General features: G+C 33.9%; 1 protein-coding gene across 2 annotated transcripts in view; it reads right to left on the bottom strand.

Moving 5' to 3' along the window:
* The window catches only part of EPHA3 (EPH receptor A3), a 329,660-nt gene that overhangs the window by 68,394 nt on the left and 239,052 nt on the right, over window positions 1-22,214 (bottom strand). The window contains exons 6-7 of one of the 2 annotated variants that reach the window (XM_010966442.3): window positions 6,570-6,694; window positions 3,612-3,774 (exon numbers count right to left, since the gene is read on the bottom strand). In XM_010966442.3, coding sequence (XP_010964744.1) covers window positions 3,612-3,774; window positions 6,570-6,694 — 288 coding nt within the window. The remainder of the gene's footprint in view (window positions 1-3,611; window positions 3,775-6,569; window positions 6,695-22,214) is intronic. The other variant, XM_010966443.3, reaches the window with a different exon arrangement.

The following is a 22,214-nucleotide window of genomic DNA, read 5'->3' as shown; positions in this document are numbered from 1 at the left end:
ACTCTTGCTTTAGTGGATATTGTGTTTGTTCTAGGAAAGTTCTTCTACTTTTATACAGCCCATGCTTTCTGTGGGTCTTAGCATGACTTTTTTTTTAAATGTATAAGAGCGGCACTGGATCAGTCCTCCAAAACCTGGAGGTTCTAGGTCCACTGACTCCACTGAACATCTATGCAATCTCAGAAAAAACACATAAATTCTGTGTCCTAGACCATGACCAAAAGTATATAATAGTATCTGGACAGCTTATAGAGCAAAATCAAATGAAATATTTATGAGAATATTTATACTGTCACAAAAATACATGGGTTCTGGAATCAGACCCATCATTTACCAGTTGTGTAACTTTAGAAATCTACCTAATCTCTCGATGCCTCTGTTTCCTCTTCTGTAAAATGATAATAAATTTAATTGTACATAATAGAAGCACTGACTATAAATAGTAAGAAACTTTAAAACACTTAAGAAAATAAGTGCTCCACTGTGTCTTCATATTGCTACTGTAAACTAAGTCCAAAAAATACTATCTAAATTCCAGGTAAAAATACACTATGTTCTACTAAGAAGCATGTATATGTATTATGGATGAAATGTTTATAATTAAAAAAAATGAAACCTAGAATAAGAAGCAAACCATTAAAGAAATACAGCAAGAGCCTTTTTTATATCTTTTAAATATTGATCTATAACAAATCAGACTTCTAAATCCTTAGAGTTTTCGTGAATATATCATTTTGATTTAAAAAATGGAGTGAGAGTTTTGATTTTTGTCTTTTTACTCCTAAGACAAAAGGTACTTTTTTCCTCCTCTATATTTAAAGTTGGGAAGAATTCTACGGTAAAGCAGTAAGAGTAAACTGATTTAAAAAAAAATCAAACTGTGCAAACTCAAAGATTTTTATAAATCAAAGTGTATGTTAAAAAAGTTATTTTTCTCTCTTCTTTTCATCTGCTCTATCAAACAATGGAAATATAGCAAATATAAAATTTATCTGCAAAAGTCCTAAGACTGAAGTTTTTAAATGGAGTATTTCTTAAACCTCAGACACTGAAGACTCATTAGACGATCATATATAACACTATCATAGAGATATCTGTGGTAAATCTGGAATCATATTAGAATTTTAGAATTTATTGTTGTTTTTGCAAATTTACTTATCAGATAAGGTTAACTGCTAATTAAGATCATGTAAGGCTAGACTGATTGATGTTCCAAAATATGCATCAATATAATAAATATTTATCTAACGGTATTCTGTCCTTCCTGTCCCTCAGTATGGCTTTTTTTCTACCATATGATATAATAAACATTTGATTTTTCTATTTCTGTGATTTGTGATTTTCCTTGCTAAAGAAAATATAGGTTTTGTTGTTGTTAATTAAAATAACTATTTAATACTTTGAAAAAATTGAATCTGTAGTCATTTCAAAACAAGGAACTTTCTTTATACCACTTAAAAGTTACAAAAAGATTTAGAACTACTAATATTAAGTTGCAATTATATTTTGATACTGTGTCTTATAAAATTTTAAATTTGTTTTAAATCTTGTTCACACAGATTCTGTAGTTATTTTATACAGCATTTTGTTTCTAATGTCCTCAGAGAGTGACTTCTCCATGTTCATTCCATCACAGGAGGATTAGGAGAGGTCTTGAGGCACAATGGTCCCTCATAGCCAAGGGGGACTGGCTTCAGGACTCGCACGGATAGCAAAATCTGAGGATGCTGAAGTCCCTTATGTAAAATGGTGCAGTATTTGCATACAAAGCACAGCCTGCCACATTGTTTAAACCATCTCTACATTATTTATAATACCTAACACAATGTAAATGCTGTGTAGATAGCTGTAAATACAATATAAACATCATCTAAATAGTTTCCGGCTTATGGCAAATTCAAGTTTTGCTTTCTGAAACTTTCTGGAACTTTTTTTTCCAATATCTGCCATCCAAGGTTGGCTGAACCCACGGATCCAGAGGACCAATTGTATAAATTTGTGCTTTTGAAGACGACAACTTTCCTTTGGTAGCAGGACTGCCATGTGTCAGCTGTGAGCTGATAATTTCTAAGAACACTAGATTCTCAGTACCTTGCAGAAGGTAGTGATTGTTATTTTAAGCAGCATTTGTCAGATAAAAAGCATGTCATAAAATATTTATTCTATCATATTAACAGTTTTTATTAATCTGGAATGTTTCAATGAGATATGAAGTTTGGGCATAAAATATTAGCATATCAACAACAATGTGATTTTATATTATTAATAAAATATTTAGAAAATGGAAAATATACATGCCAGGGAAAAATGGTAAAATTGGAACCGTCAAAAGAGAATATTGGGTTTCCTTTCAGTGGAGGGCTGGGCATTGTCAGACTCTCCCTGGATATCTGTTTCTAAAGGTTGTTCATCTTTTTTTTTTTTTTTTAATTTTTTTCCTTTCTTTTGTGGGGTGGGGAGAGGTAATTAGGCTATTTATTTATTTTAACGGAGGTACTGGGGATTGAACCCAGGACCTCATTCATGCTAAGCATGCGCTCTACCACTGTATATAGCTATAGTCTCCCTACAAGGATGTTTATCTTTGATTGTCTTTCTAGCCTGTTTTAACAGCTGTGAAGTTAGTTGCGGACAATGGATAGTGATATAAATAATCCTTCTCATTACAGTTAGAGTGATAAATTCACTAGAGATATGATTAGTTTGTGTGCATTACAAGAGATGACATCAATCAGTATATTTATTGTCCTATAGTATATTAACCAGTTTTGGACAAATTAATCAATTTGTTTAAGTATTCTGGATTGTCTACATATGCATACACACATACACAAAGACACACACAAACATACACAAATGTGTATATATATGTGTGTATGTATCTGTTCTTCAAATTTCCCTTTAAATCATTTAATCTCTTACTAGTCTCTTCATTAATTAATAAGTTAAATAAAATCTTTAACTGGTTTTTATTTTACATTAGTACCACAGCTATGATTTTGCCTTTTTGAAAATTATATTTTAGCAGAGGGGCTCTTCTAATATGAAGCAAATGCATTTGAAGAAAAGCAAAATGTCTTGGGGAAAATGTTTGCCAATTTCAGACAAATTTGGTGTCAGAGACACAGGGCTATTCAAATTGCTTGTGAATGTGAATGAGGTGATGAATCAGGTTTTAGAAAATCCTTAATCTCCAAGTGATACAAGATTAACTGTGTTAAGGATTAAAATATTAAGTTCCTCATGGATCAGCAAGTTTCTTTTTTGTAGTTCATTGAATCATGCAATGAACGTAGAATATTTGGATTAACAGGTACTGGAAGTTAAAATGTGATTATATTAAATAATGTTCCTCAAAGCAATTTATAGCCAATAGAAGACCAGAATCATTCCAGGCATTAGAATATGTTTGATTTGTAAAAGAGAAAAAAAAATGATGTACACTTACACAAACACAAGGACACAGTCCCAATGCTATGCACAATTATTAAATGTCCTCAAGCAATATATTTTCAATGTAAAACACTTGGTTAAAACTTAGAGTGAGAATGAATTATCAGACACATTTGCAACAGCCCTCCCACCATACACTATATTGAGAAAATACGTACAATCTGGACTAGTTTCAAACTCAAACTTGCGACTGTTGGTCCCATATCCAGCGGCGGTCCGGGCTCGGATTTGGAATACATATGTAGTATCAGGCTTGAGGCTACTGATGGTAACATTCGTGCCTCTTGCCCTGAGAATGGTGTAACTCGTCTCTTGTTCCTGCTTTGAGGTAAGAAAAATCATGTTAAAATCAAACCTTCCTAACGCTATCAAATGGTAAAAAAGTGAGCCACTCAAAACCAGTTCTTCTGGATTTTAACTCAGATCATAGGACTGATAAAAGAGATGACAATCATTTAACTCTCTAAATGTAACCTAGAGGCATTTTTAAGCTAAAACAATTTACAGAATTTCCTAACTTGGATAAATAATTTGTGCCCTGTACATAGGCAGGAAAAATTAGTTTTCAGTCTTACCAATTAATATATGGATGAAAATATGTTCTCTTCAAAGCCACAACTGAGTGAAACCTTCAGTCTAATTCCAAGAATAAACTCTCAAAGAGGAAAATGCCCCTTTGAATTAAACTTAACAGGAATGTCCTACTGATTCTCAGAAAATATTTCTATCAATTATAAGATATTAAACTTAAAAAGGCCCAGGTTTTATGCAGAGTTCTACATTAATAACTTTCTTAGCATCAACTACATTCGCACTGTATTTAATCTAAGTCACCGTGGCTTAGTAGAGACAAAAATCTTCAGATAAAAGTCTAGAAATTTTCCCAAAAGGATTCACATTGTACATCGGAAGATTCACACTGCACATTAATTATAAAGACTGTTTGTGTCAAGCCTTGTTTACAAAAATTGGATTTACACAGAACTGTGTTTTTCCTCTAACACACGTCAATACACACTGAGCACTTTGTGGGTAACCTAATTTCAAATAATGGTGAAATGTTGCTGCATGTGGGGTGGGGTCGGGAGTCTGTGATATAGAACAACGCATATTCTCAACCAAAACTATACAGAATATTACAGAAAAAATATGCATTACAGATACTTTTAAGAGATACCGATTATGTATCAAACAGCATTTGAATTAGTATGTTAAATAAGGAAGAGGGACAAATATATTTATTTTAGAGAAATGATTATTTCATGTGTGAAAAGAGTGTTAGGCATATCCCCAGAACTTGCTTCTGTTCAACATCATCACTAATGAACTGAACAGTCAAGAAAGCTAGGCCTTGCAGAGCTTAAATTCCAATATATTCCAAAATATTTCCAAGCATCATATGTATATTTGGAAATACTTCTGAATATATGAATGCATGATATAAAAAAGTAATTCTATAAAGTATATAAAAATGATGTTACACATAGGTATGCATCAAGTTTAAAATGCTTAGGGAATAATAAAAAGGTTCAGCCATTTGTTTCCTGTACTGATTAATATTGTTTTAAAATAAGGATGCATATTGTGCTTTGTTGGTGGAATCTGAAATAAGCTCAGAAAACTTTTTATGTTTGTGAAAGATATGAATGGAGATGAATAGTATTTTTGAATTAGCTCCATAGATCTAAGAGTTGGGTGTTCCCTGGTTCTCCTATCCAGTCTAAACTGAGTTGTATCATTAATTGCCTTTTTATTTTGTTGCATCATCATCTATAAAACATGGATTCTTATATTTGCCCAGTCCATCTTGTAACACTTAAAAATGGAAGATCACGATCAAACGAGCATCTGATGATACCACAGTGGATCACTGAAAGCTAGGAGATCATTTATTTGGAGAATGATTTTGGCACAGTGAGGTTTACTAGATTTCACTTTCTTTTAATGAAAGAGACATACCTTTTTCCCTGTAGGGGGCAGTTTGAGAAAAATGGCATCACACTTGTGAAATACATTAACTTCGATGAACAGAATAACTACATGATGCAAAGGAATGCATTGTGTCTTTTTGCACAACTGACCATATCACTAATTCTCACGTCTCTAATGATCCCTCTTCATTAGCGGGACATATGCAGTACAGGGGAAATCATACTACCCGAGGAGTCATGGCTGCCAGAGTTCAAACAGAAATCTAATGTTTAACAGCTGTGAGGTTGTGAGAAATTCAAATAATGCCACTGACTCTCAGTTTCCTTACTTATAAAAGAACCTATCTGCCTACTATCATCAGATTATCAGACAGCTCGAAATAACGTATGCTGAAGTGTTGTGTAAATAGAAACTATACAAACATACGATTTGCTTTTAGTTCACTTTAAAATATTTTGTAAATGGCAGCAGATACACAAATATGCTGTGTTCATATCAGTAGCTATAAAATCACTGAGTTCTAATGATAACGTTTGAATACATCTTGCCTTCAAATCTCACCATAATTTATATCCAGGGAGAAATAAGTGCTATTTAGAGTATGAAATATCACGGCCTATATTCTACTTATAAATAATTGTGTGCCTATTTTTTATCATTATATTACTGAACCACAATTTTATGATGTGAGGCAAACGTATCCATCCACTCCCACCTTCTTAATTTCCTTGTAACAAGTCAAGCAATCTTTCCATCATCAGTTCAATAATACATTGGTTTTGTTATTAGTTCAAGGTTCCTATCTGTATTGAATGAAATTTATCTGAGTGTGAAGGTCAGCGAATGATGCTTAAAGCAATGAACTAAGGAATGGTTCATCAATAGGAAGGAATCACTAGATAACAGCTGGTATAACAGGGGTTTCAGCGAGGAAGGACACAATTGTCATCTGTCATACCACAACTTGATAGCTTAAAATTTGGTAGTGACAACTTTGCTATGGCTTTTTGCTGAAGAATATCTGACACAATGATTTCTAAACACCCCTCTCTATATAAATCAAAGGTGTCCCATGACCAGAATTCTAAACAGAGCTCTCACTTCCCAGCAATGCCACTCGTTTCTTTGCAAGAGCACACTGATGAGAAGGTAAGACAACTCAGCCCTTTAACATTATCTCCCACCTTTTCATAGTATTTGACCTCATAGTCCAATATGATTCCATTAGGGTGTTCAGGTTCTTGCCAGGATAGAGAAATACTGTTTCTGGAAGTCCGATCTTTCTTAATCGTCATGACAGGTGATGGAGCTGTAAAGAGAGGAAGGGAGGGACGATGGGAAAAGGCAGATTAATCGGGTTGGGAAGGGTGGTAAAGAAGAGCGGAGAGGGACGGGAACAAACAAATGGAGTCTATCATTGTTCTAATCTTTGTCAAGAAAGCACTATTTCCATTTCAAAGGCTTGTGAGTATTAATCTGGCCCCATATCAAGCCTCAGCAGCTGGATTATAGCCCTGGTACACACAAGCCTATGGAAAATGAGCTGAGATTTTCAGCTGCTGGTGGAGTAGTGGCAAGTGAGCAGATGTTTTCAATCTGCTACTATAATGTAAGCAATGAAATATATTTGATGTATTAAAAAAAGAACAAAACATCAGGAGTACCTATTTGTTACAATGTTGCAAAGTTATTAATGCCAGATTCTTCAGCTCATTGATAACATTTTCATATGCAACTCTGTAAGAGGACTGGAATCCATTACGCCCAGAGTCCCATGGTATCCATAGGTAATAGTAATATTTAGTGTATCATAAAATAGATAGGATTTAGGACACATTATAGTAGACCTTGACTTCTGACAAAAATCTCTCATGAATAAAAAATACATATCAGGAAACAACAATCTCTGCTTTTACATTTTTACTTCTTAAAAAAAAATTTTTGTCAGAAGTACCCAGTAATGAGTGCAATTTGTGTCACCTCTTTCTATTTATTTTGAGATATCTTACTGAGCAGTGACTCTGTATTTGCTACGTTTTGCTATGCATTATCAAAAGTATAGAATACGAATAAAAAAACATCTGTTTGGATCAGATATCATAGGGTCAGTAACATTTCAAATGGAAGATTAAATGTGTTTTAAGTGATATCTTACTTGAAATCCTTCCATTAAAAAGAAAAATACATACTATCCATCAATGCACTTTTGGTTTCAAATCTCAGTCTTGGTACACTGGCCAACCAAAATACCTCAGTGTGGGGCGCAGTGGCATTCTGCCCTAAAGGAATGCAGCAAAATAACTTACAAACATGAAACAAATAAAAATCAAGAATTCTTAGGCACATTAACTGTTGAATTGTTTTCATTCCTAAAGGGACCTATTTTTTAATAGATCTTTTTCTCAAATCAAGGACTGTTAGCACCTGGTTTATTCATATTCCCAACAACATCTAGCAGTACATCTTCCCTATCTGTTGACCTGATGTTTCTATGATTATCATTCGCCAAACTTTTGCATTCAATCTCTCATTTAAATTGTTCCTGTCTACAAATGCCTTTCATTTTTATTCTTCACTTAAAAACAGAGCTTTCAGTAAGCTTGCCTTGTGACACTTCTTTGGAAAGTGTAAAGCTAAACAAAGTATCTATTGCAATAAAGTTTCCATCCTTCTATTTCTGTTATTTGTAATATCTTCTTATAAATTTTTGTAATTAAAGCCTCACTACGTTAATGGCCTGGGAATGATTACATAACCTTTTCCAAAGAAAAATGTAGGTGTTGCTTTTCTGATGGAAAAGTAAATTCATCTTCTTATTCACATTTTGCTCCCATTAACAATCAACATCCTTCCATGTAACTTAACATCATTTACCTTTTATGTTTGCTTTTTATCTATTCAATATTATTGTTTTATTTCCCAAACTCGGCTCACAACACTCTCAACCCTCACTCCGAGGCAGTTTGCTGCTCTGAAATAGATTCTAAGCAAAAGATAAGTTATTTTGGTTATATTTAGTTGAAATTTTATAAACATATCCAGTGTTTATAAACATGTCACTGAGTTAGAAACAAATAACAGATACGTTAAATTTTTAATAATTATTTTTTAAATTTACCCTAATACTTAGAAAAATCAATTTATTATCCAATCACTAATAGAATAATTTCAGCTTCAATGTCCTTAGAACCAATTTTTCCTTTTTTTACCAAAAAAATAGAGAAATTCCACCAATTTCCTCCTGCAGAAAATCCATTAATAGAGTAACTTCTAATGTATGCTTACAGAGCGTGTCAAAGTGGCTGAATGTTGGAACACTTTCTTAGTAAATCCATGGAGACCCTCCATTCATTCCATATCACTGTGAAACTGGTTTATTTTTCTTAACAATTAAAGCACATTTTCAAAGAAGTTTTGAAAATTACTAGGTATAGCATCTCTCCTTAAAAAAAGAGAGAGAAAATAATTCATTTTCAAGAGCAATTGTGAAGAAGATCGTGTTAACTTTTTAATGAAAGCTTTCCAGGCTCTTTTGGGGATCTGCCTAAGTTCTACTGCTCCTGCGCTGAGCGAGGCTTTATAACTGTCGAAAATTCTTCAAAGGTCTTTGAGCAAGCTGCAGGGCCCTGTTGGACTGTAATAAATAGCCTTTTGTAATTCCACACTTACTTAAGTAGAGGCAATTGCTCGAAGCTTGTGCCATCTCTAAGTTAAATGAACCTTTTCTGATTGCTGCTTTTAGGCCCCTGTTAAGTCATTTGTTCTGCTCTTTTAATACACGCCCCTTGTGCTGGCTGTGTTTCAGCAGTTTCAATCCAATGCACCAACTGGAATCCCATTACATTTAGGTAATGCTCATCAATATTTTAATATTAATAAATAATTCACAGAAATTGTTTTTCTCTCCCCTAATAAATAATTTTAAGACATAATAAAACATACTGCAGAAAGGGATGAATTCCATGGGCACTCCCCTGCATCCATGTTTTCTAAAAGTTTTTCTAGAACACTTTATATTTATTTATTAAACATTTTTTATTGATTTATAATTATTTTACAATGTTGTGTCAAATTCCAGTGTAGAGCACAATTTTTCAGTTATACATGAACATATATATATATTCATTGTCACATTTTTTCTCTGTGAGTTACCATAAGATCTTATGTATATTTCCCTGTGCTACACAGTATAATCTTGTTTATCTATTCTATAGAACACTTTTTAATTCATGTCTTGAAGTATAATTTATCCAGACTTGCTCATGTGTTGTGTTATAATTTGTAATATTTATGAGAAACAGATATATGGGGTTTTTTTTTGGTTATTAAAGTATTAATTTTCAAAATTCATGGAAATTTCTTATTTTTCTTTTATAAAGAATGTGATACTGCAATGTATATCATATAATACATTTGATTTATTTTATTCTCATTCCCCTGTTTTTTAAATTTGTGATTTTAAAGAGTGTTGGGTAATAGTTACATGGATTAAAAACAATTATAAGATTAGAGAAATGCTCAAAAGTCGAGTGAAAAGTTACTTATTAAGGGGAGGCACAGTTTTTCCCTGCAAAATGCTGGTGTATGTGCTAAAATAGCAGATGCTGTGAATACTCCAATAGCCTAAGATTTAGAATTTTATTCTGGTGATTCTTTTACATATCTTAAATGATGTATTATTAAAAGGATTCTCTTATTAATAGGAAGAAGTTAATGACTAAGTAGGCTGCTATGAAATGGGTCCAGGAATTTACACAGTTTAGTAAATGGACAGTTTTGCAGGGAAAAAAAATAGAGAACTGGTAAGAAGAAAAATTAAATTAGTAGAAAAATAACTTTTAGTAAGACAGTGACTGTCTTTAAAATAATGTCTTAGTGTTAAAATACATTTTTGTTGGGTTGGTATTTGAGAGGGAGTAAATATTTGATCCTTATCTTTTGTTCTGGGTTCAACCCAATACATGTGTCCTTGTGAAAATAAGGAGATATGATGTACTCGGTAAAGTGAAATTTATTTTTTTGTAGGAAAAATTACTGAAAAGGAAATGTTTACGTTTATTCAATTCAGATGTCTATCAGATTTACCAATTCATTCATCAAATGCACAATGTGGTAGACACTGAAGGACTGTCCCAGGAATTGGGGTTACTACAGAAGACAAAAAATCCCCCAAATCTATGCTTTCTCACAGCTTACATTCCAGGAAGCTATATAAATCCTGCAATTTACATACACTATAATGTAATTTACAAACAATATAATAGACCCATTGTAAATGTACACTCCAATGAGTTTTGACAGATCCAAAACTTCTGTAACCACCATCATAATCAAGATAAAGAATATTTCTGTCACCCCAAAACGTTTCCTTGTACCATATCCCAAGCAATCCTTCTACTTCAGGCTATGGGCAATAACTAATTTGTTTTCTGTTACTACAGATTCAATTTGTCTTTTCTAGAGTTTTATATGAATGGAATCATATAGTATTTTTTTTTCCTATGTCAGGTTTCTTTTGCTCAGGAGAATATTTCTGATAATCACCATGAAGTTTTGTGAGAGAGTCATTCTATGGGTGAAATTTATTTTTAATTGAAATATTTCTTATAAGAATACAAATACAAGAAGGCTGGGAGGGAACAAGAGGCCCATAAGTCACAGAGTTAATCATCCTTTGGGAAATTTTTCTAAACTTACTCGGCACCATGAAGTCCTGAAGACTCCAAATGCTAAAAAATTTCTTAACTTGTGATGTCACAGTGAACTTGCTCACGGCTCTGTCAATGCATTCCTCTTTAAAACTTTTCTTAGGTCATGACATAGGATTCAACAGGTATTTTCACTCCATGGTCGCTAGTAATATGGGTTTTGTGAAAGCTGGTATCAAAATGCTTTTCAATTTCTCTTCTAAGGAGACATAACTTTTTGGCAACCGAGGGTTGAATTATTCCTTGAGTATTTTCTTCCTTCCAGACCACTGTAATGGCAATCTCTTGAATCAGAGACATGCAATGAGTCCAGAGGACAGACAGAGAAGTATAACTGTTGATAGTTCATAACTGAACACTGGGTTATTTATTTATAGAGGAAGAGGAAGAGATTGTCTCTCATTGTCAACAAAACCTGAGCCACTGACTGCATCTAATGCAATAATGGAAAAGCAAATCACAACGGGGAAGCGAAGATGTCAGGCTAAGAAAGGTTCCTTTGTAAAGGGATCTGGTTAGAGATGGGGCTTGTGTAGTTCACAATGTGTATTTGAATCACACAGTCCTTGTGCGTGCCAAATCTACTGACAGACATGGAAGGGATTCATTATTTTAACTATGGTGTTTTTAAGCTACATTTACCATTATTCTGCAACTAAAATATGACCCATCCTTAGAATCAGGAAGTCAAAACTTCAAAATTCAACTCCTCAAGGATCTGGTTTGGTTCATTTGTTTTTATTGGGACTTTCCTCTTTCTGGGTTTGGGAATTTCTAATGAACCTCTGAGGTATCTCTGTGGTTTAGAGACTGGACAAGTTAAAGTAATAACAAAAAGGCCTCAGTATTTCTTTTTCTAAGTGAGCCAAAGCTTTTAAAAATTATCTCCATGGGAAAATATCATGTAGTAAATGGTTGAAAGACTTTTCCTTTGAATCCGGCATGCCTTTAAAAGCATTCTCTCTTATTTTTTTGTACCATTCATTATAATGCCCACTTAAGAACATTTCCGTCTCAGTTTTTTCAGAAGTGAACATTTCTATTAAATCCAGAAACACTCGGGTTTGAAAGAACATAATCCTTCCTAGCTTAATGTTCTCCATCTCCCCACCCCTACCCTGATTTCCCCAACATGTTGTTCTCCGGAATTTCCTGTTTTGGTCCCAGGACGCACCATTTTTACAGCCCAAACAGTTGAAATTTCAGAGTTACACTTCTTTATATATTCTCCCTCACCAAGAACCCTGCAAGCCAATCAACTTCAGCATCTGAAAGCTGCTGAATTTTCCTTCTACCCAGTTCTAATTTTCCAGACCTGCTTCAGTTCAAATCCTTGCCGTCTTTCACCAGCACTGGATTCTGTGCCTTTCCTCTCAATCTTTCCAGAACCTTTCCTTTAATTTTCTACACATTTTGATGATTTATCATTTTACAAAGCAAGTGAGCTATTAACCCTCCTCTCCTTCAAAATCTAACAATTTCACATCAGTTTTCCTAAACCAGTTAACTAAAAAATAAGCTTCAAAGGAAAGGTCTAGGAATCTATATTTTTAAGAATTTGATATCAGAAAACTCTTAAGACTGTTCATATGGAAAACTGTGGATGACAAGAGGATATGTACTTTGAAATTCATTGCATTATCATTTAAGAGTCCTCATTAGACTGCAACATACATATCAGCTTTATCATTTATTGCTCTCCTTTCAAAGCAAAATTTTAAAGACAATTCCTTGGTCATCTGCCTACAATGGTACTTGCTATATACTCCCTGTCTGGAAAACTCATCTCTTTCCTTTTCCACCAGAAAAATCTCTTCTACTCATTGTCCTTAGAAATCCATTGCTAATATAATTCCCCCATAAAGCTTTTTCTGAGTCCCTTAGGCAATAATCAATTCCTTCCTCTGTTCTGATGTATAGTGGTTGTTCCTTCTCTTCTTATTTATCCCATCCCATTGTGTGGTAATTACACAATTTGCTTAACAGTGTGTCTTCCCACTAGATTGTAAGTTTCTCAGAGTCTTTAGTGCTTAGCATCAGAACAACCTTGCATAAATCTAGTTACACAGTTTGGTTAGCTCTGCAATAAAATGTACAATATATTTTGTGGCTAGTTCCTAAGAAAAATAATCCTACTTAGATCCTAATTGATTATTAACATAATAAAATGCAAACAAAGATGAAAATTATAATATGTTAAACAGAGATAACATTTTTTATAAAATTATATCATTCTCTTCTATAATAAAGAGAAAAATAATTTTCTAAACCAAATCAATAGTGCCAAGAGAGAAACATTCTAGACCATACATTGAAAATAAATTTTGAGCAAGATTCCTCCCTTATCTTTTGTTTAAAATAGATTTAATATAATGGGGGGAAATTCTGGCCAAAATTTTAGCCTTTTCAGCTCTAAATTTCTTTAAAAAAAAAAACTCTAAAACTTTAATTATTGAATTTTGAAGACCCCAAGGTACTTTTAAAGAGTGGAGAATATAGTTACAATTTATAATCTCATTCCCATCCCAGCATGGAGCAATAAAAGAGAAAAATAAACAGTAGTAATATAAGTTTCATTTCACATATGTTTATTGCATGAATTCATCAAAAGAGATGGCATTTTTCATTTTTTCAATTAATCTTCATATTTATTTTTTAACATTAAGTTCTCCTTCTTTGAGTATCATTCAGTATCCTCACAGAATCTGATCAATCTATAAATACTTTGGTTTTTTTTTTTCAAAAAAACTAGTTCTTTCTGTGTTTCTTCTTTACTCTCACACTCCGACCATACTTACAACACTTCTGACACTTCTGGTCACTAAACATGTGGGCTTCCCCACACCAATCAATTCTGCAACACCAGTTGTTGGGTGTGCTATAATTTAACTCAATTCTGACACTATCTACTTGACGATAATGTCAGATTCCACACTTTAAGGGCTGCCACAAGACTGCTCCTCCCTCACCTCAGATGTCAATCACAAGTAGGAGCTCCCCAGGTAACCCACAATTTCTGCAGGACCTGGCTACAAATTGGAGGTTTCCGTGACTCCTTGATCTGTTTCAATTCATTTGCTAGAGTGGCTCACAGAATTCAGAAAAACAGTTACTTATGTTTACCAGTTTATCAAAGAATATGATAAAGGATAAAGAAGAACAGCCTGATGAAGAGACATAGGGCAAGGTCTGGGAGGGTCTGGAGTGCAGAAGCTTCTGTCCCTGAGGAGCTGGGGTATGTTCATCCAACCCGGAAGATCTCCTAACTCCATACACCTGGGATTTTTATGGAGGCTTCATCATGTAGGCATGACAGATCATTAACTCCATTTTTAGCTTTTCTCCATTCTCAAGGGAATGGGGCAGAGCTGAAATTTCCAGGCTTCTAATGAAGGTTTGGTCTTTCTGGTGACTAGCCCTTGTCCAGGAGCCATTCAGGAACCCATCCTGAGTCTTCTCATTAGAACAAAAGACACTTCTACCAATCAGGAAATTACTAGGGCTTTGGGGATCTGGTGTCAGGAACTAGGGTCAAAGGCAGAAGGACAAAGATGTTCCTAGTACTCTCATCATTTAGGAAATTATGAGTTTTAGGAGCTCTGTGCCATGAAAGGGTACAGAGACCAATACATGCATATTTTCTATGATCTCATGTGTGTGACATGGCTTTGACATTCTATGAGGGTAATCAGAGGTTTCTAAATATGCTTCATTGTGAAAGAGGTTAATATTAATAATAAATACTTATTTTTAAAACTCTTATTTTAGAATTGATTAATTCTAAATAAGAAATTATGTAGATAAGGAATAACAAAACATTAGAGCAAATAAAGGTTTCTTCATAACTAATTGTCCTTGAAAAATGCAGTATACCAGCAAACCTGTCATAAAATATTGAGATTCCCAGAGAGATTAGATACATTTACAGCATCAGTACATTTTAGAAAAAGATAATGTTCCTTGGATTTGCGGAGATACGCTACAATAGTGTTCTCTCTTTAAGTCCTTTGGAGGGCTGTGAGGATTCTCAAATGTCTGCCATTTCAGAGTCTAGTGAGCCCTAAACAAGGACATCATGCATTGATATACAAGGCAATGAAAATGACAGATGGTTCTTCACCTAAGTATTTGTGTGTGTGTGAGTGTGTGTGTGTGTGAGTGTGTGTGTGTGTGTGTGTGTGTGTCTGTTTAGCCTAATGTTCTCTTTACAAAGATAACATGATACTATTGGAGGGTCTGATTGTGTTTTAATATGAGATAACTGAAATTTAATTACATCTAGGGCATTCTTTTTCTTCATCATTACACATGAAGCATAAAGTACTCTCAAAATTGCTACACAGATGGACATTTAGCTCTGTATGCATTATTTTTAAATACACAATATTCTTTATTTCTGAAAATCCATACTTTACTATTCTAAGTATTTCCCTGAGCCTAAGTTTAGAAAAATGCATTCCAGAGGTAATATAAACAATCTACATGGAAAGCATAGAAACTAGCCTCCCAGAGAGACAAAAGTTGTTTGAGAAATTCCTCACTTCATAAGATTTCTAAATATCTTAAAATTTCCAGAAGATACAACTTGGCTTTGGGAGTAGCAATATGTCTGAATCCAGACTTTTTCAAAGTTTTCCTTGGATAAGTTTCCTAGTTATTATATTTAGAGAATTTATATTGTTGGAATTTTAATATCCTAAGTTCTCAACCAATGTAGGATTGTTTATTGTTTATAACAGCATCCTCTCCTCATTGCCTTAATTCAGTGGTTTCCACAAAAGAAAGACAATAAAGTAGAAACTTCAAAACCAAAGTTAATAATCAAAATTTACATACTAAATATGAAGCCTTGGGCAAAATCAAATGATATCTTTAACAACTTCTTAGTACAGACAAAATTATATTAGTACAGATGGCGCCAAAGTTTGAGAGGGGCAGCTGTTGAATGTAGCTAATGGACACATGGTGGTGGGGAAAGGGTGATGGTACAAGATCAAGCCCAAATGAAAGAAGAGAAAATTTCAGCCAAGAACGAAGAGGCTAACTACATTGTAAGTTTCTGTCTGTTTTAAAGGGCTGCTGAGATAATAGGTCTGCTCTGACTCAGAGTCCTCTGGGGGTAGGATTGCCACATTCCAGCACAGGGCAGATGGAACTAAATCTGGACTCTGGTGGCATTCTCTGCGGAGCTTGTAACAAAGGCCCTGCTGCAAGAGGGGATAGACATAATGTTTAATATACCTTTAGAACAAAAGAGAACTGCCACTTAACCAGTTTCCACTTTACAGATAATAGCAAGAAAACTAGTCTGAAAGGCTACACTCTTGGTTCTTGGGTTGCTTGGTTCATATGTTTAAGCAGAACAGGAAGGAGGGGAAAAATGACATTATATTATGTATGTCACATTCAGATACCAGATAAAATATGTACTGGCCTTTAAGTAAATCAAATTTCTATTCACAAACTATAACTACAGAAGAAAAGGGGACACTGGTAGAAAAATTCTATGCTTTCACCGGGGTAGGCATGTTTGTTAAAAGTCATCTAATTTTACTTACAGTTAATACAATTCACTACATATAAATGTGACCTCAATTTAAAAAGAAGTAAAAGATACAATTTGCATAATTAAATCTTAGTATGTCACACTATTAAATGTATTTTCTTGTTTTCTGTTTTACTGATGCTCCGGCATCTGGAGCTTTGCTGACTGTGGATAGACTGCCTCTTCCAGGTTCGCCAGTTCTTAGAAAGAGCAAAGACTGGCCCAGGGCTGTGCCTTTCATCTCACAAACCAATCGGCCCAGTGCCTTCTCTATCTGTCCCTAACGCTCTAGCAGGCTGTGTTCCTCTGCACTAAGCATCCCCAGACCCGGCACCGGACAACCAGAGAAAGTCCTTACACCTCAGAGTCTACTGCCGTAATGACTCAAACTAGCCAGTCCCAAATACACTTCCCTTATCTCGCCTTGCCTTGCCTTTCTTACAAAACCACAATAAAGGCTCTTGCCTGTGCTTTCTCCTTGCTCCTTCTGACTCCTGACTGACCCTGGTGTTCCTCTGTCTGGTCCTCCATGCCGTGGCATGCTGTCTCCTCTTGGGAATTGTAAATAACAAACTATCATTTCAATAGCAATCATCTCCTTAACCTTTGGCCTCACTACACCTGAATAATAATAACTACGTTATAAAATGATCACAGTAGTAGAATATCATCTAGAAGTTTTTTCCAACAAGTAAAAGAACTCTTCTTGACAGAGAGCTAATGAGCTATCTATAGAAATACCCGGTATACACACAATCTTGCTATAATTTTTTTTGGTCTAAACTTCTTCAAACCCAGAGATCTCCAACATGCACTGTCTTTGATGTTTAAGCAACACCAGGCTTAAAACCTACCTGTAGCAGCTTTGATAAAGCACAATTTTAACCTATTACACTATTTAAGGGATAGGTACTTCTGCACTTATAGGCTTATTATCTATTGAACACCTGTGTCTCTGCTCATTAACTCCATGCTTAGATAGTTACATACTAGACACTAAACATAAGCTGACACTTATCTGGACCCACTCCTCATTGGTACCATCCAGGCCCAAGGTAAATAATTTTGTTCCGTTTTTGCTAGATCCTTTCATTTTTACAAGCAAGGAAAGAAAATAAGATGGAGGTGCTACCACAATTGTATCAGTCCAGAATTCTTTCAGGCATCATATATAAACCCTGTTATACCAGGCTAAACTGGGGTTTGTGTTACAGGTAATAAATAGCTAGCTTTAACTGAGTTACCAAAATTTGAAACACATATACACATGTACAGACATACTTATGCGTGCATTTGTATGAATTTAAATGTGGCCCTACAGTAACTTCACGATTTACTCCTGAAGGAATGACAGTTGTCCTTATAAGTATCACACGCATGAGTGAGCAACCATCACTTCACTCTTCACTGTTGCATGAATCATGAATTTTTATAGTGCATTATCCCCCCATAAATGCACACCATACAAGTATACGTTGCATCTAAATAGTAATGATCCTGTGTGTGGAAGCAGAACAGAATGTTGAGAAATTCTGCGTAGCATGTGGCTTGTACATGCCCAGCCCATATGGCTTGGATGTGTCTAGCAATTCCACCGTGAATGCAGCAGAGACCAAATGAAGCAGGGAGGGAGGTCCTTTTTCAAATTCATGTAGGTTGATCCCTTCCTTTAAGGAGGTAAAAGCTCAAACCTCCCAGAACAGGAAATCTGCAAAGTCTGGTCAAACATTTGGAAATCAGAGTTTTGAATTAGCTCAGAGCTTTTCAATTTACTTACATACAGAAAGACTCATTGGCTTGGAAAAAAAAAAAAAGACAGGGAGTATTCCAGAAAAGAGAACATTTTTGGTGGGTCATTATATAGAAAGTAAAATATTTTGATGACCTGAAATCATCTTTCTGAGTGGTCCTACTTCCCTGTTAACCTTGATGCTAGGAACTTACTTCTAATATAGATACACTCTTAAAGAACACGATAGTCTTTATTTGTTAATTCAAGAGAAATCACCTGAGAGAGTTTTAAGTAACAGGAAAAAGCTAAATGCACTTGACAATTACATGAATCCTAATATTCATTCTACATCTTCTCAGAGTATGCATCCCAAAGCCATGATCAATTAAAATTTAACAAATTAATTAATAAAAGAAGATGTGTTTATTAATTTCTTCTTGTCTAGCTGTTTGTCAGATGCAGGTGGGGATATGCTAATTTGGGTCTGTTTGCATATTTACATAAGCAAAATTCCTCCCTCCCTGCTTCATTTGGTCTCTGTTGCACTAACGGTAGAATTGCCAACAGAGACTTAGAGTCCCCAAAAGCAATCATACTTGAAAAATTCCTAATTTGGCTGTAAAATTCTCATTGTCCATGCCTGCAGTTACTAATACACTTCCCAATCTCTTTTTGTCCCATATCACTTGATTAAGAAGTTCAAACATTTAGTTTCAATAACTAACATTTCATTCCCCACAAACAGAGATTCTTAAAAATGTACACAGAAAACAAAGGAGAAATTGCAGAGGCAGACTACCTGCTGCTTAATTTCCATGATGCCTGTGGCTTGACCTCTTTAGTTCCAGGAACAGGATTAATTTATCTAAAGGATTTTTGTCAAATACCTTTTTAGCTAGCCATGAATTTTGGAGTAATGCTAGTTCTCAAGTCCATCTAAATAAGGAAAATGCATCAACGCATATTTTTGCAATTATGTAAACTTCACATAATCGACCTTAGAATTTTGAGAACTGGAGCGGATTAATTTTTACATGCACCATAAAAATTTTAGCACATTAGAAAAAAATAGTCTTAAGTTGTTCCATTTTTGGATTGCATAAGAAAAGCAAAAAAAAAAAAAAAAGAAAATTATGTGGCTACAAATACAGTAATATTTGTTTCTTTTAAGAATTTGGCTTTTATTTCAATGTGTATATTTAGGTTCCTGCGTTTCGAATTTCCAATAGCTAACCAAAAAATGTCTTTTGCCTACACAGAACAAGAATTCTCATATAATGCTGCATAAATGTCAGATTTTACAGGGGACACTATGTTTTAACTAAGGTGAGGAAAAATTCTAAACATTCATTCCCAAGCTTGTGAACTGAAGTCACTTTGTGTTGGGTTTTAGTTATGAAAAATTACATTCAACTCTTGTATTAGAATTATATTAAAAACTGTCTTAAAATGCAGTGATGGGTTCATTATCATTACCTATTGGGGGGATAAAAATATTCTAAAACTGATTTATGGTGACAGTGGCATCAGTCAGTAGCTACTAAAAATTTTTGAATTGTATACTTGAATTGGGTGGATTTCATGAGATGTAAAATATACCTCAATAAAATAATATTTCAAAAAAGAATAACTTGAAATAAAACATAGTATACATTATTTACCAGAATTGAGAGCTAGTTAAATCCATTGTATGACTTTGAATGATTTTGAACATTTTTTTTGCCATGTTCCATATATTTTATCTAATTTTCAGACTTGTTTGTTGAAAAAAAATCTGTGTAAATTATTACACAGAGAGGAAAACTGGCCTGATCTGTCAGATTTCTTCTGGAATTGAAAAACAATAAGCCCAGGATCATTATTATTCACATTGCACAGTCTGTGGTTTAGCTTTAGAAACATGCTTTTCAAGTTAAATTTACTTCAAAATGCACCTAGCTAGGAAAAAAATGAGGGAAAAATGCTGGAGGCGAAGAAAACTTGAGGTTTGAGAAGCCTGGCAGTCCATTCTCCAAACACGACTGAGTTTCCCTACCCTTGTTACATTCTAGGGGTCTCACAGTTGGTTTTCATATATACGTTTATGGATCTATGTATACATCTTGCTTTCCTGGATGGCTCAAGTGTGGTACTTTTACTCTTTGTTAACCTTAGGAATAACTGACTGTCAAACTGATTTTGGGCTCTAATGGCTTGGTTTAATCCTCTGAAAAGGGATCCTGAAATAAGAATCCTCTAAGACCAGACATTGGGTTCTAAACAATGTATAACATTTGCAAATGGGTACATGTGGAGTGAATATTCTATTAACATTTGTGTTCAATATAAAGCCTCCAATGCAGAGGTAATTGCACATAATCAATATAATGTATGTGTTCTCTTCATTCATAATTTTTTTTAAATGTATAAAGATAGGTTGGGAAATGCTTTTGGTAATTCACCAGTAGCTTTCTAGTGAAATAGTGGCTCATGAAATCAGATAAGAAAAAAAAATCAACCCAAATAAAACAAAAGTTTTGAACAACAAAAAAAGAACATGTCCTTATTACAAAACCCATAGCAATTAAGCTTATAATAAAGGAAGTAACTACAAGAACTACAGACACAGAAGGAAAATTGTGAGAAAATTTCTCCAACACATTCCATGAAAAGTCAGCAGGGTTTTACAGGAAACAATCAACTTACTGTAGAAAGAAAACATGCAACCAAAGAATTTATTCAGCTAACATCTATAATTTAACAAAATAACATATGTTCAAAGTCACTATTTGAAGACAAATTAAAAGGCCCTACGGACTACAAATTGCTAACTAGCAATGCTCATTTAGGGAAGCGACGAATCACGTTGATGACAAAATATCTCAAGAGTGCCTACTGCAAAACTGGCATCTGAATACTTAGTGTCAACTTTATTGGTGCCTTTGAAATCTTAAATCGACAAATTTTCAACCCCATATAAGGAGGCTATGTTTATAGTATTAAATATGAATATAAAACTATAAAAATATTGAGGGATACAAATATTTTATGAAATTTGAACATAAATTATTTAAATCACATAACTCATCAGATAGGACACTAGTGAGAAAATTATATACCTATAGTTGATAGTTAAAGAAAACCACTGAAATGTAAAACCTGAATGTACTAGTTTTAAAAACCCAACACACAAAAAAATTTATATGTACACTCGATATATAATATATGTACTCTCATATATGTATGTATATACATGTACATATATACATATTTATGTGTATATATTTATATACACACACCCTATGTAAAGCTCAATTACTGATCATTTAATATATTAGATTCACACATTATTTTATTTAATTCTAATAGCAATCTTAACAAAATAGGAATTATTTTTGATTTCAGAAAAAAAGGAGACCCAGAATTAAAAATATTAAGAACTTCAACTAAAACATTTAGCAAGTAGTGGTACTCCCATTCATTTTCACATACTTCTCTCATTTGAATTTCTCCCATTAATATTTTCCAGTTACACTTTGTAATATAAACAATAAGATGATTTCTATTTCAATTTTATAGAAATTTAAAACTGGTAAATCTTTAAAGAAAAAAAGCTAGTGATGAGTACTTATTTAATCCTATACTCTTTCCCTTTCCTACTATCCTACTGAAATAAGATTAAGAAATATTCAAGTCGTTCTCTAAAAAGACGCTTGAGACAGCAGAATTTTATTTATCATTCAATAAAACAACGTTATAGTTCTCCTTATTGTGGTTCAACGGTCCTTTCTAAACTAATAATGCAATAAATATCTCTTTACATATCTCTGATTAATTTCTTGGTAAAAAAGTAAGTATCATAAAA

This window comes from Camelus bactrianus, chromosome 1 (genome assembly GCF_048773025.1).
Source record: "Camelus bactrianus isolate YW-2024 breed Bactrian camel chromosome 1, ASM4877302v1, whole genome shotgun sequence".
Lineage (NCBI taxonomy): Eukaryota > Metazoa > Chordata > Mammalia > Artiodactyla > Camelidae > Camelus > Camelus bactrianus.
Note: the sequence above shows the minus strand (reverse complement) of the source record. Positions and strands in the feature narration are given on the sequence as shown.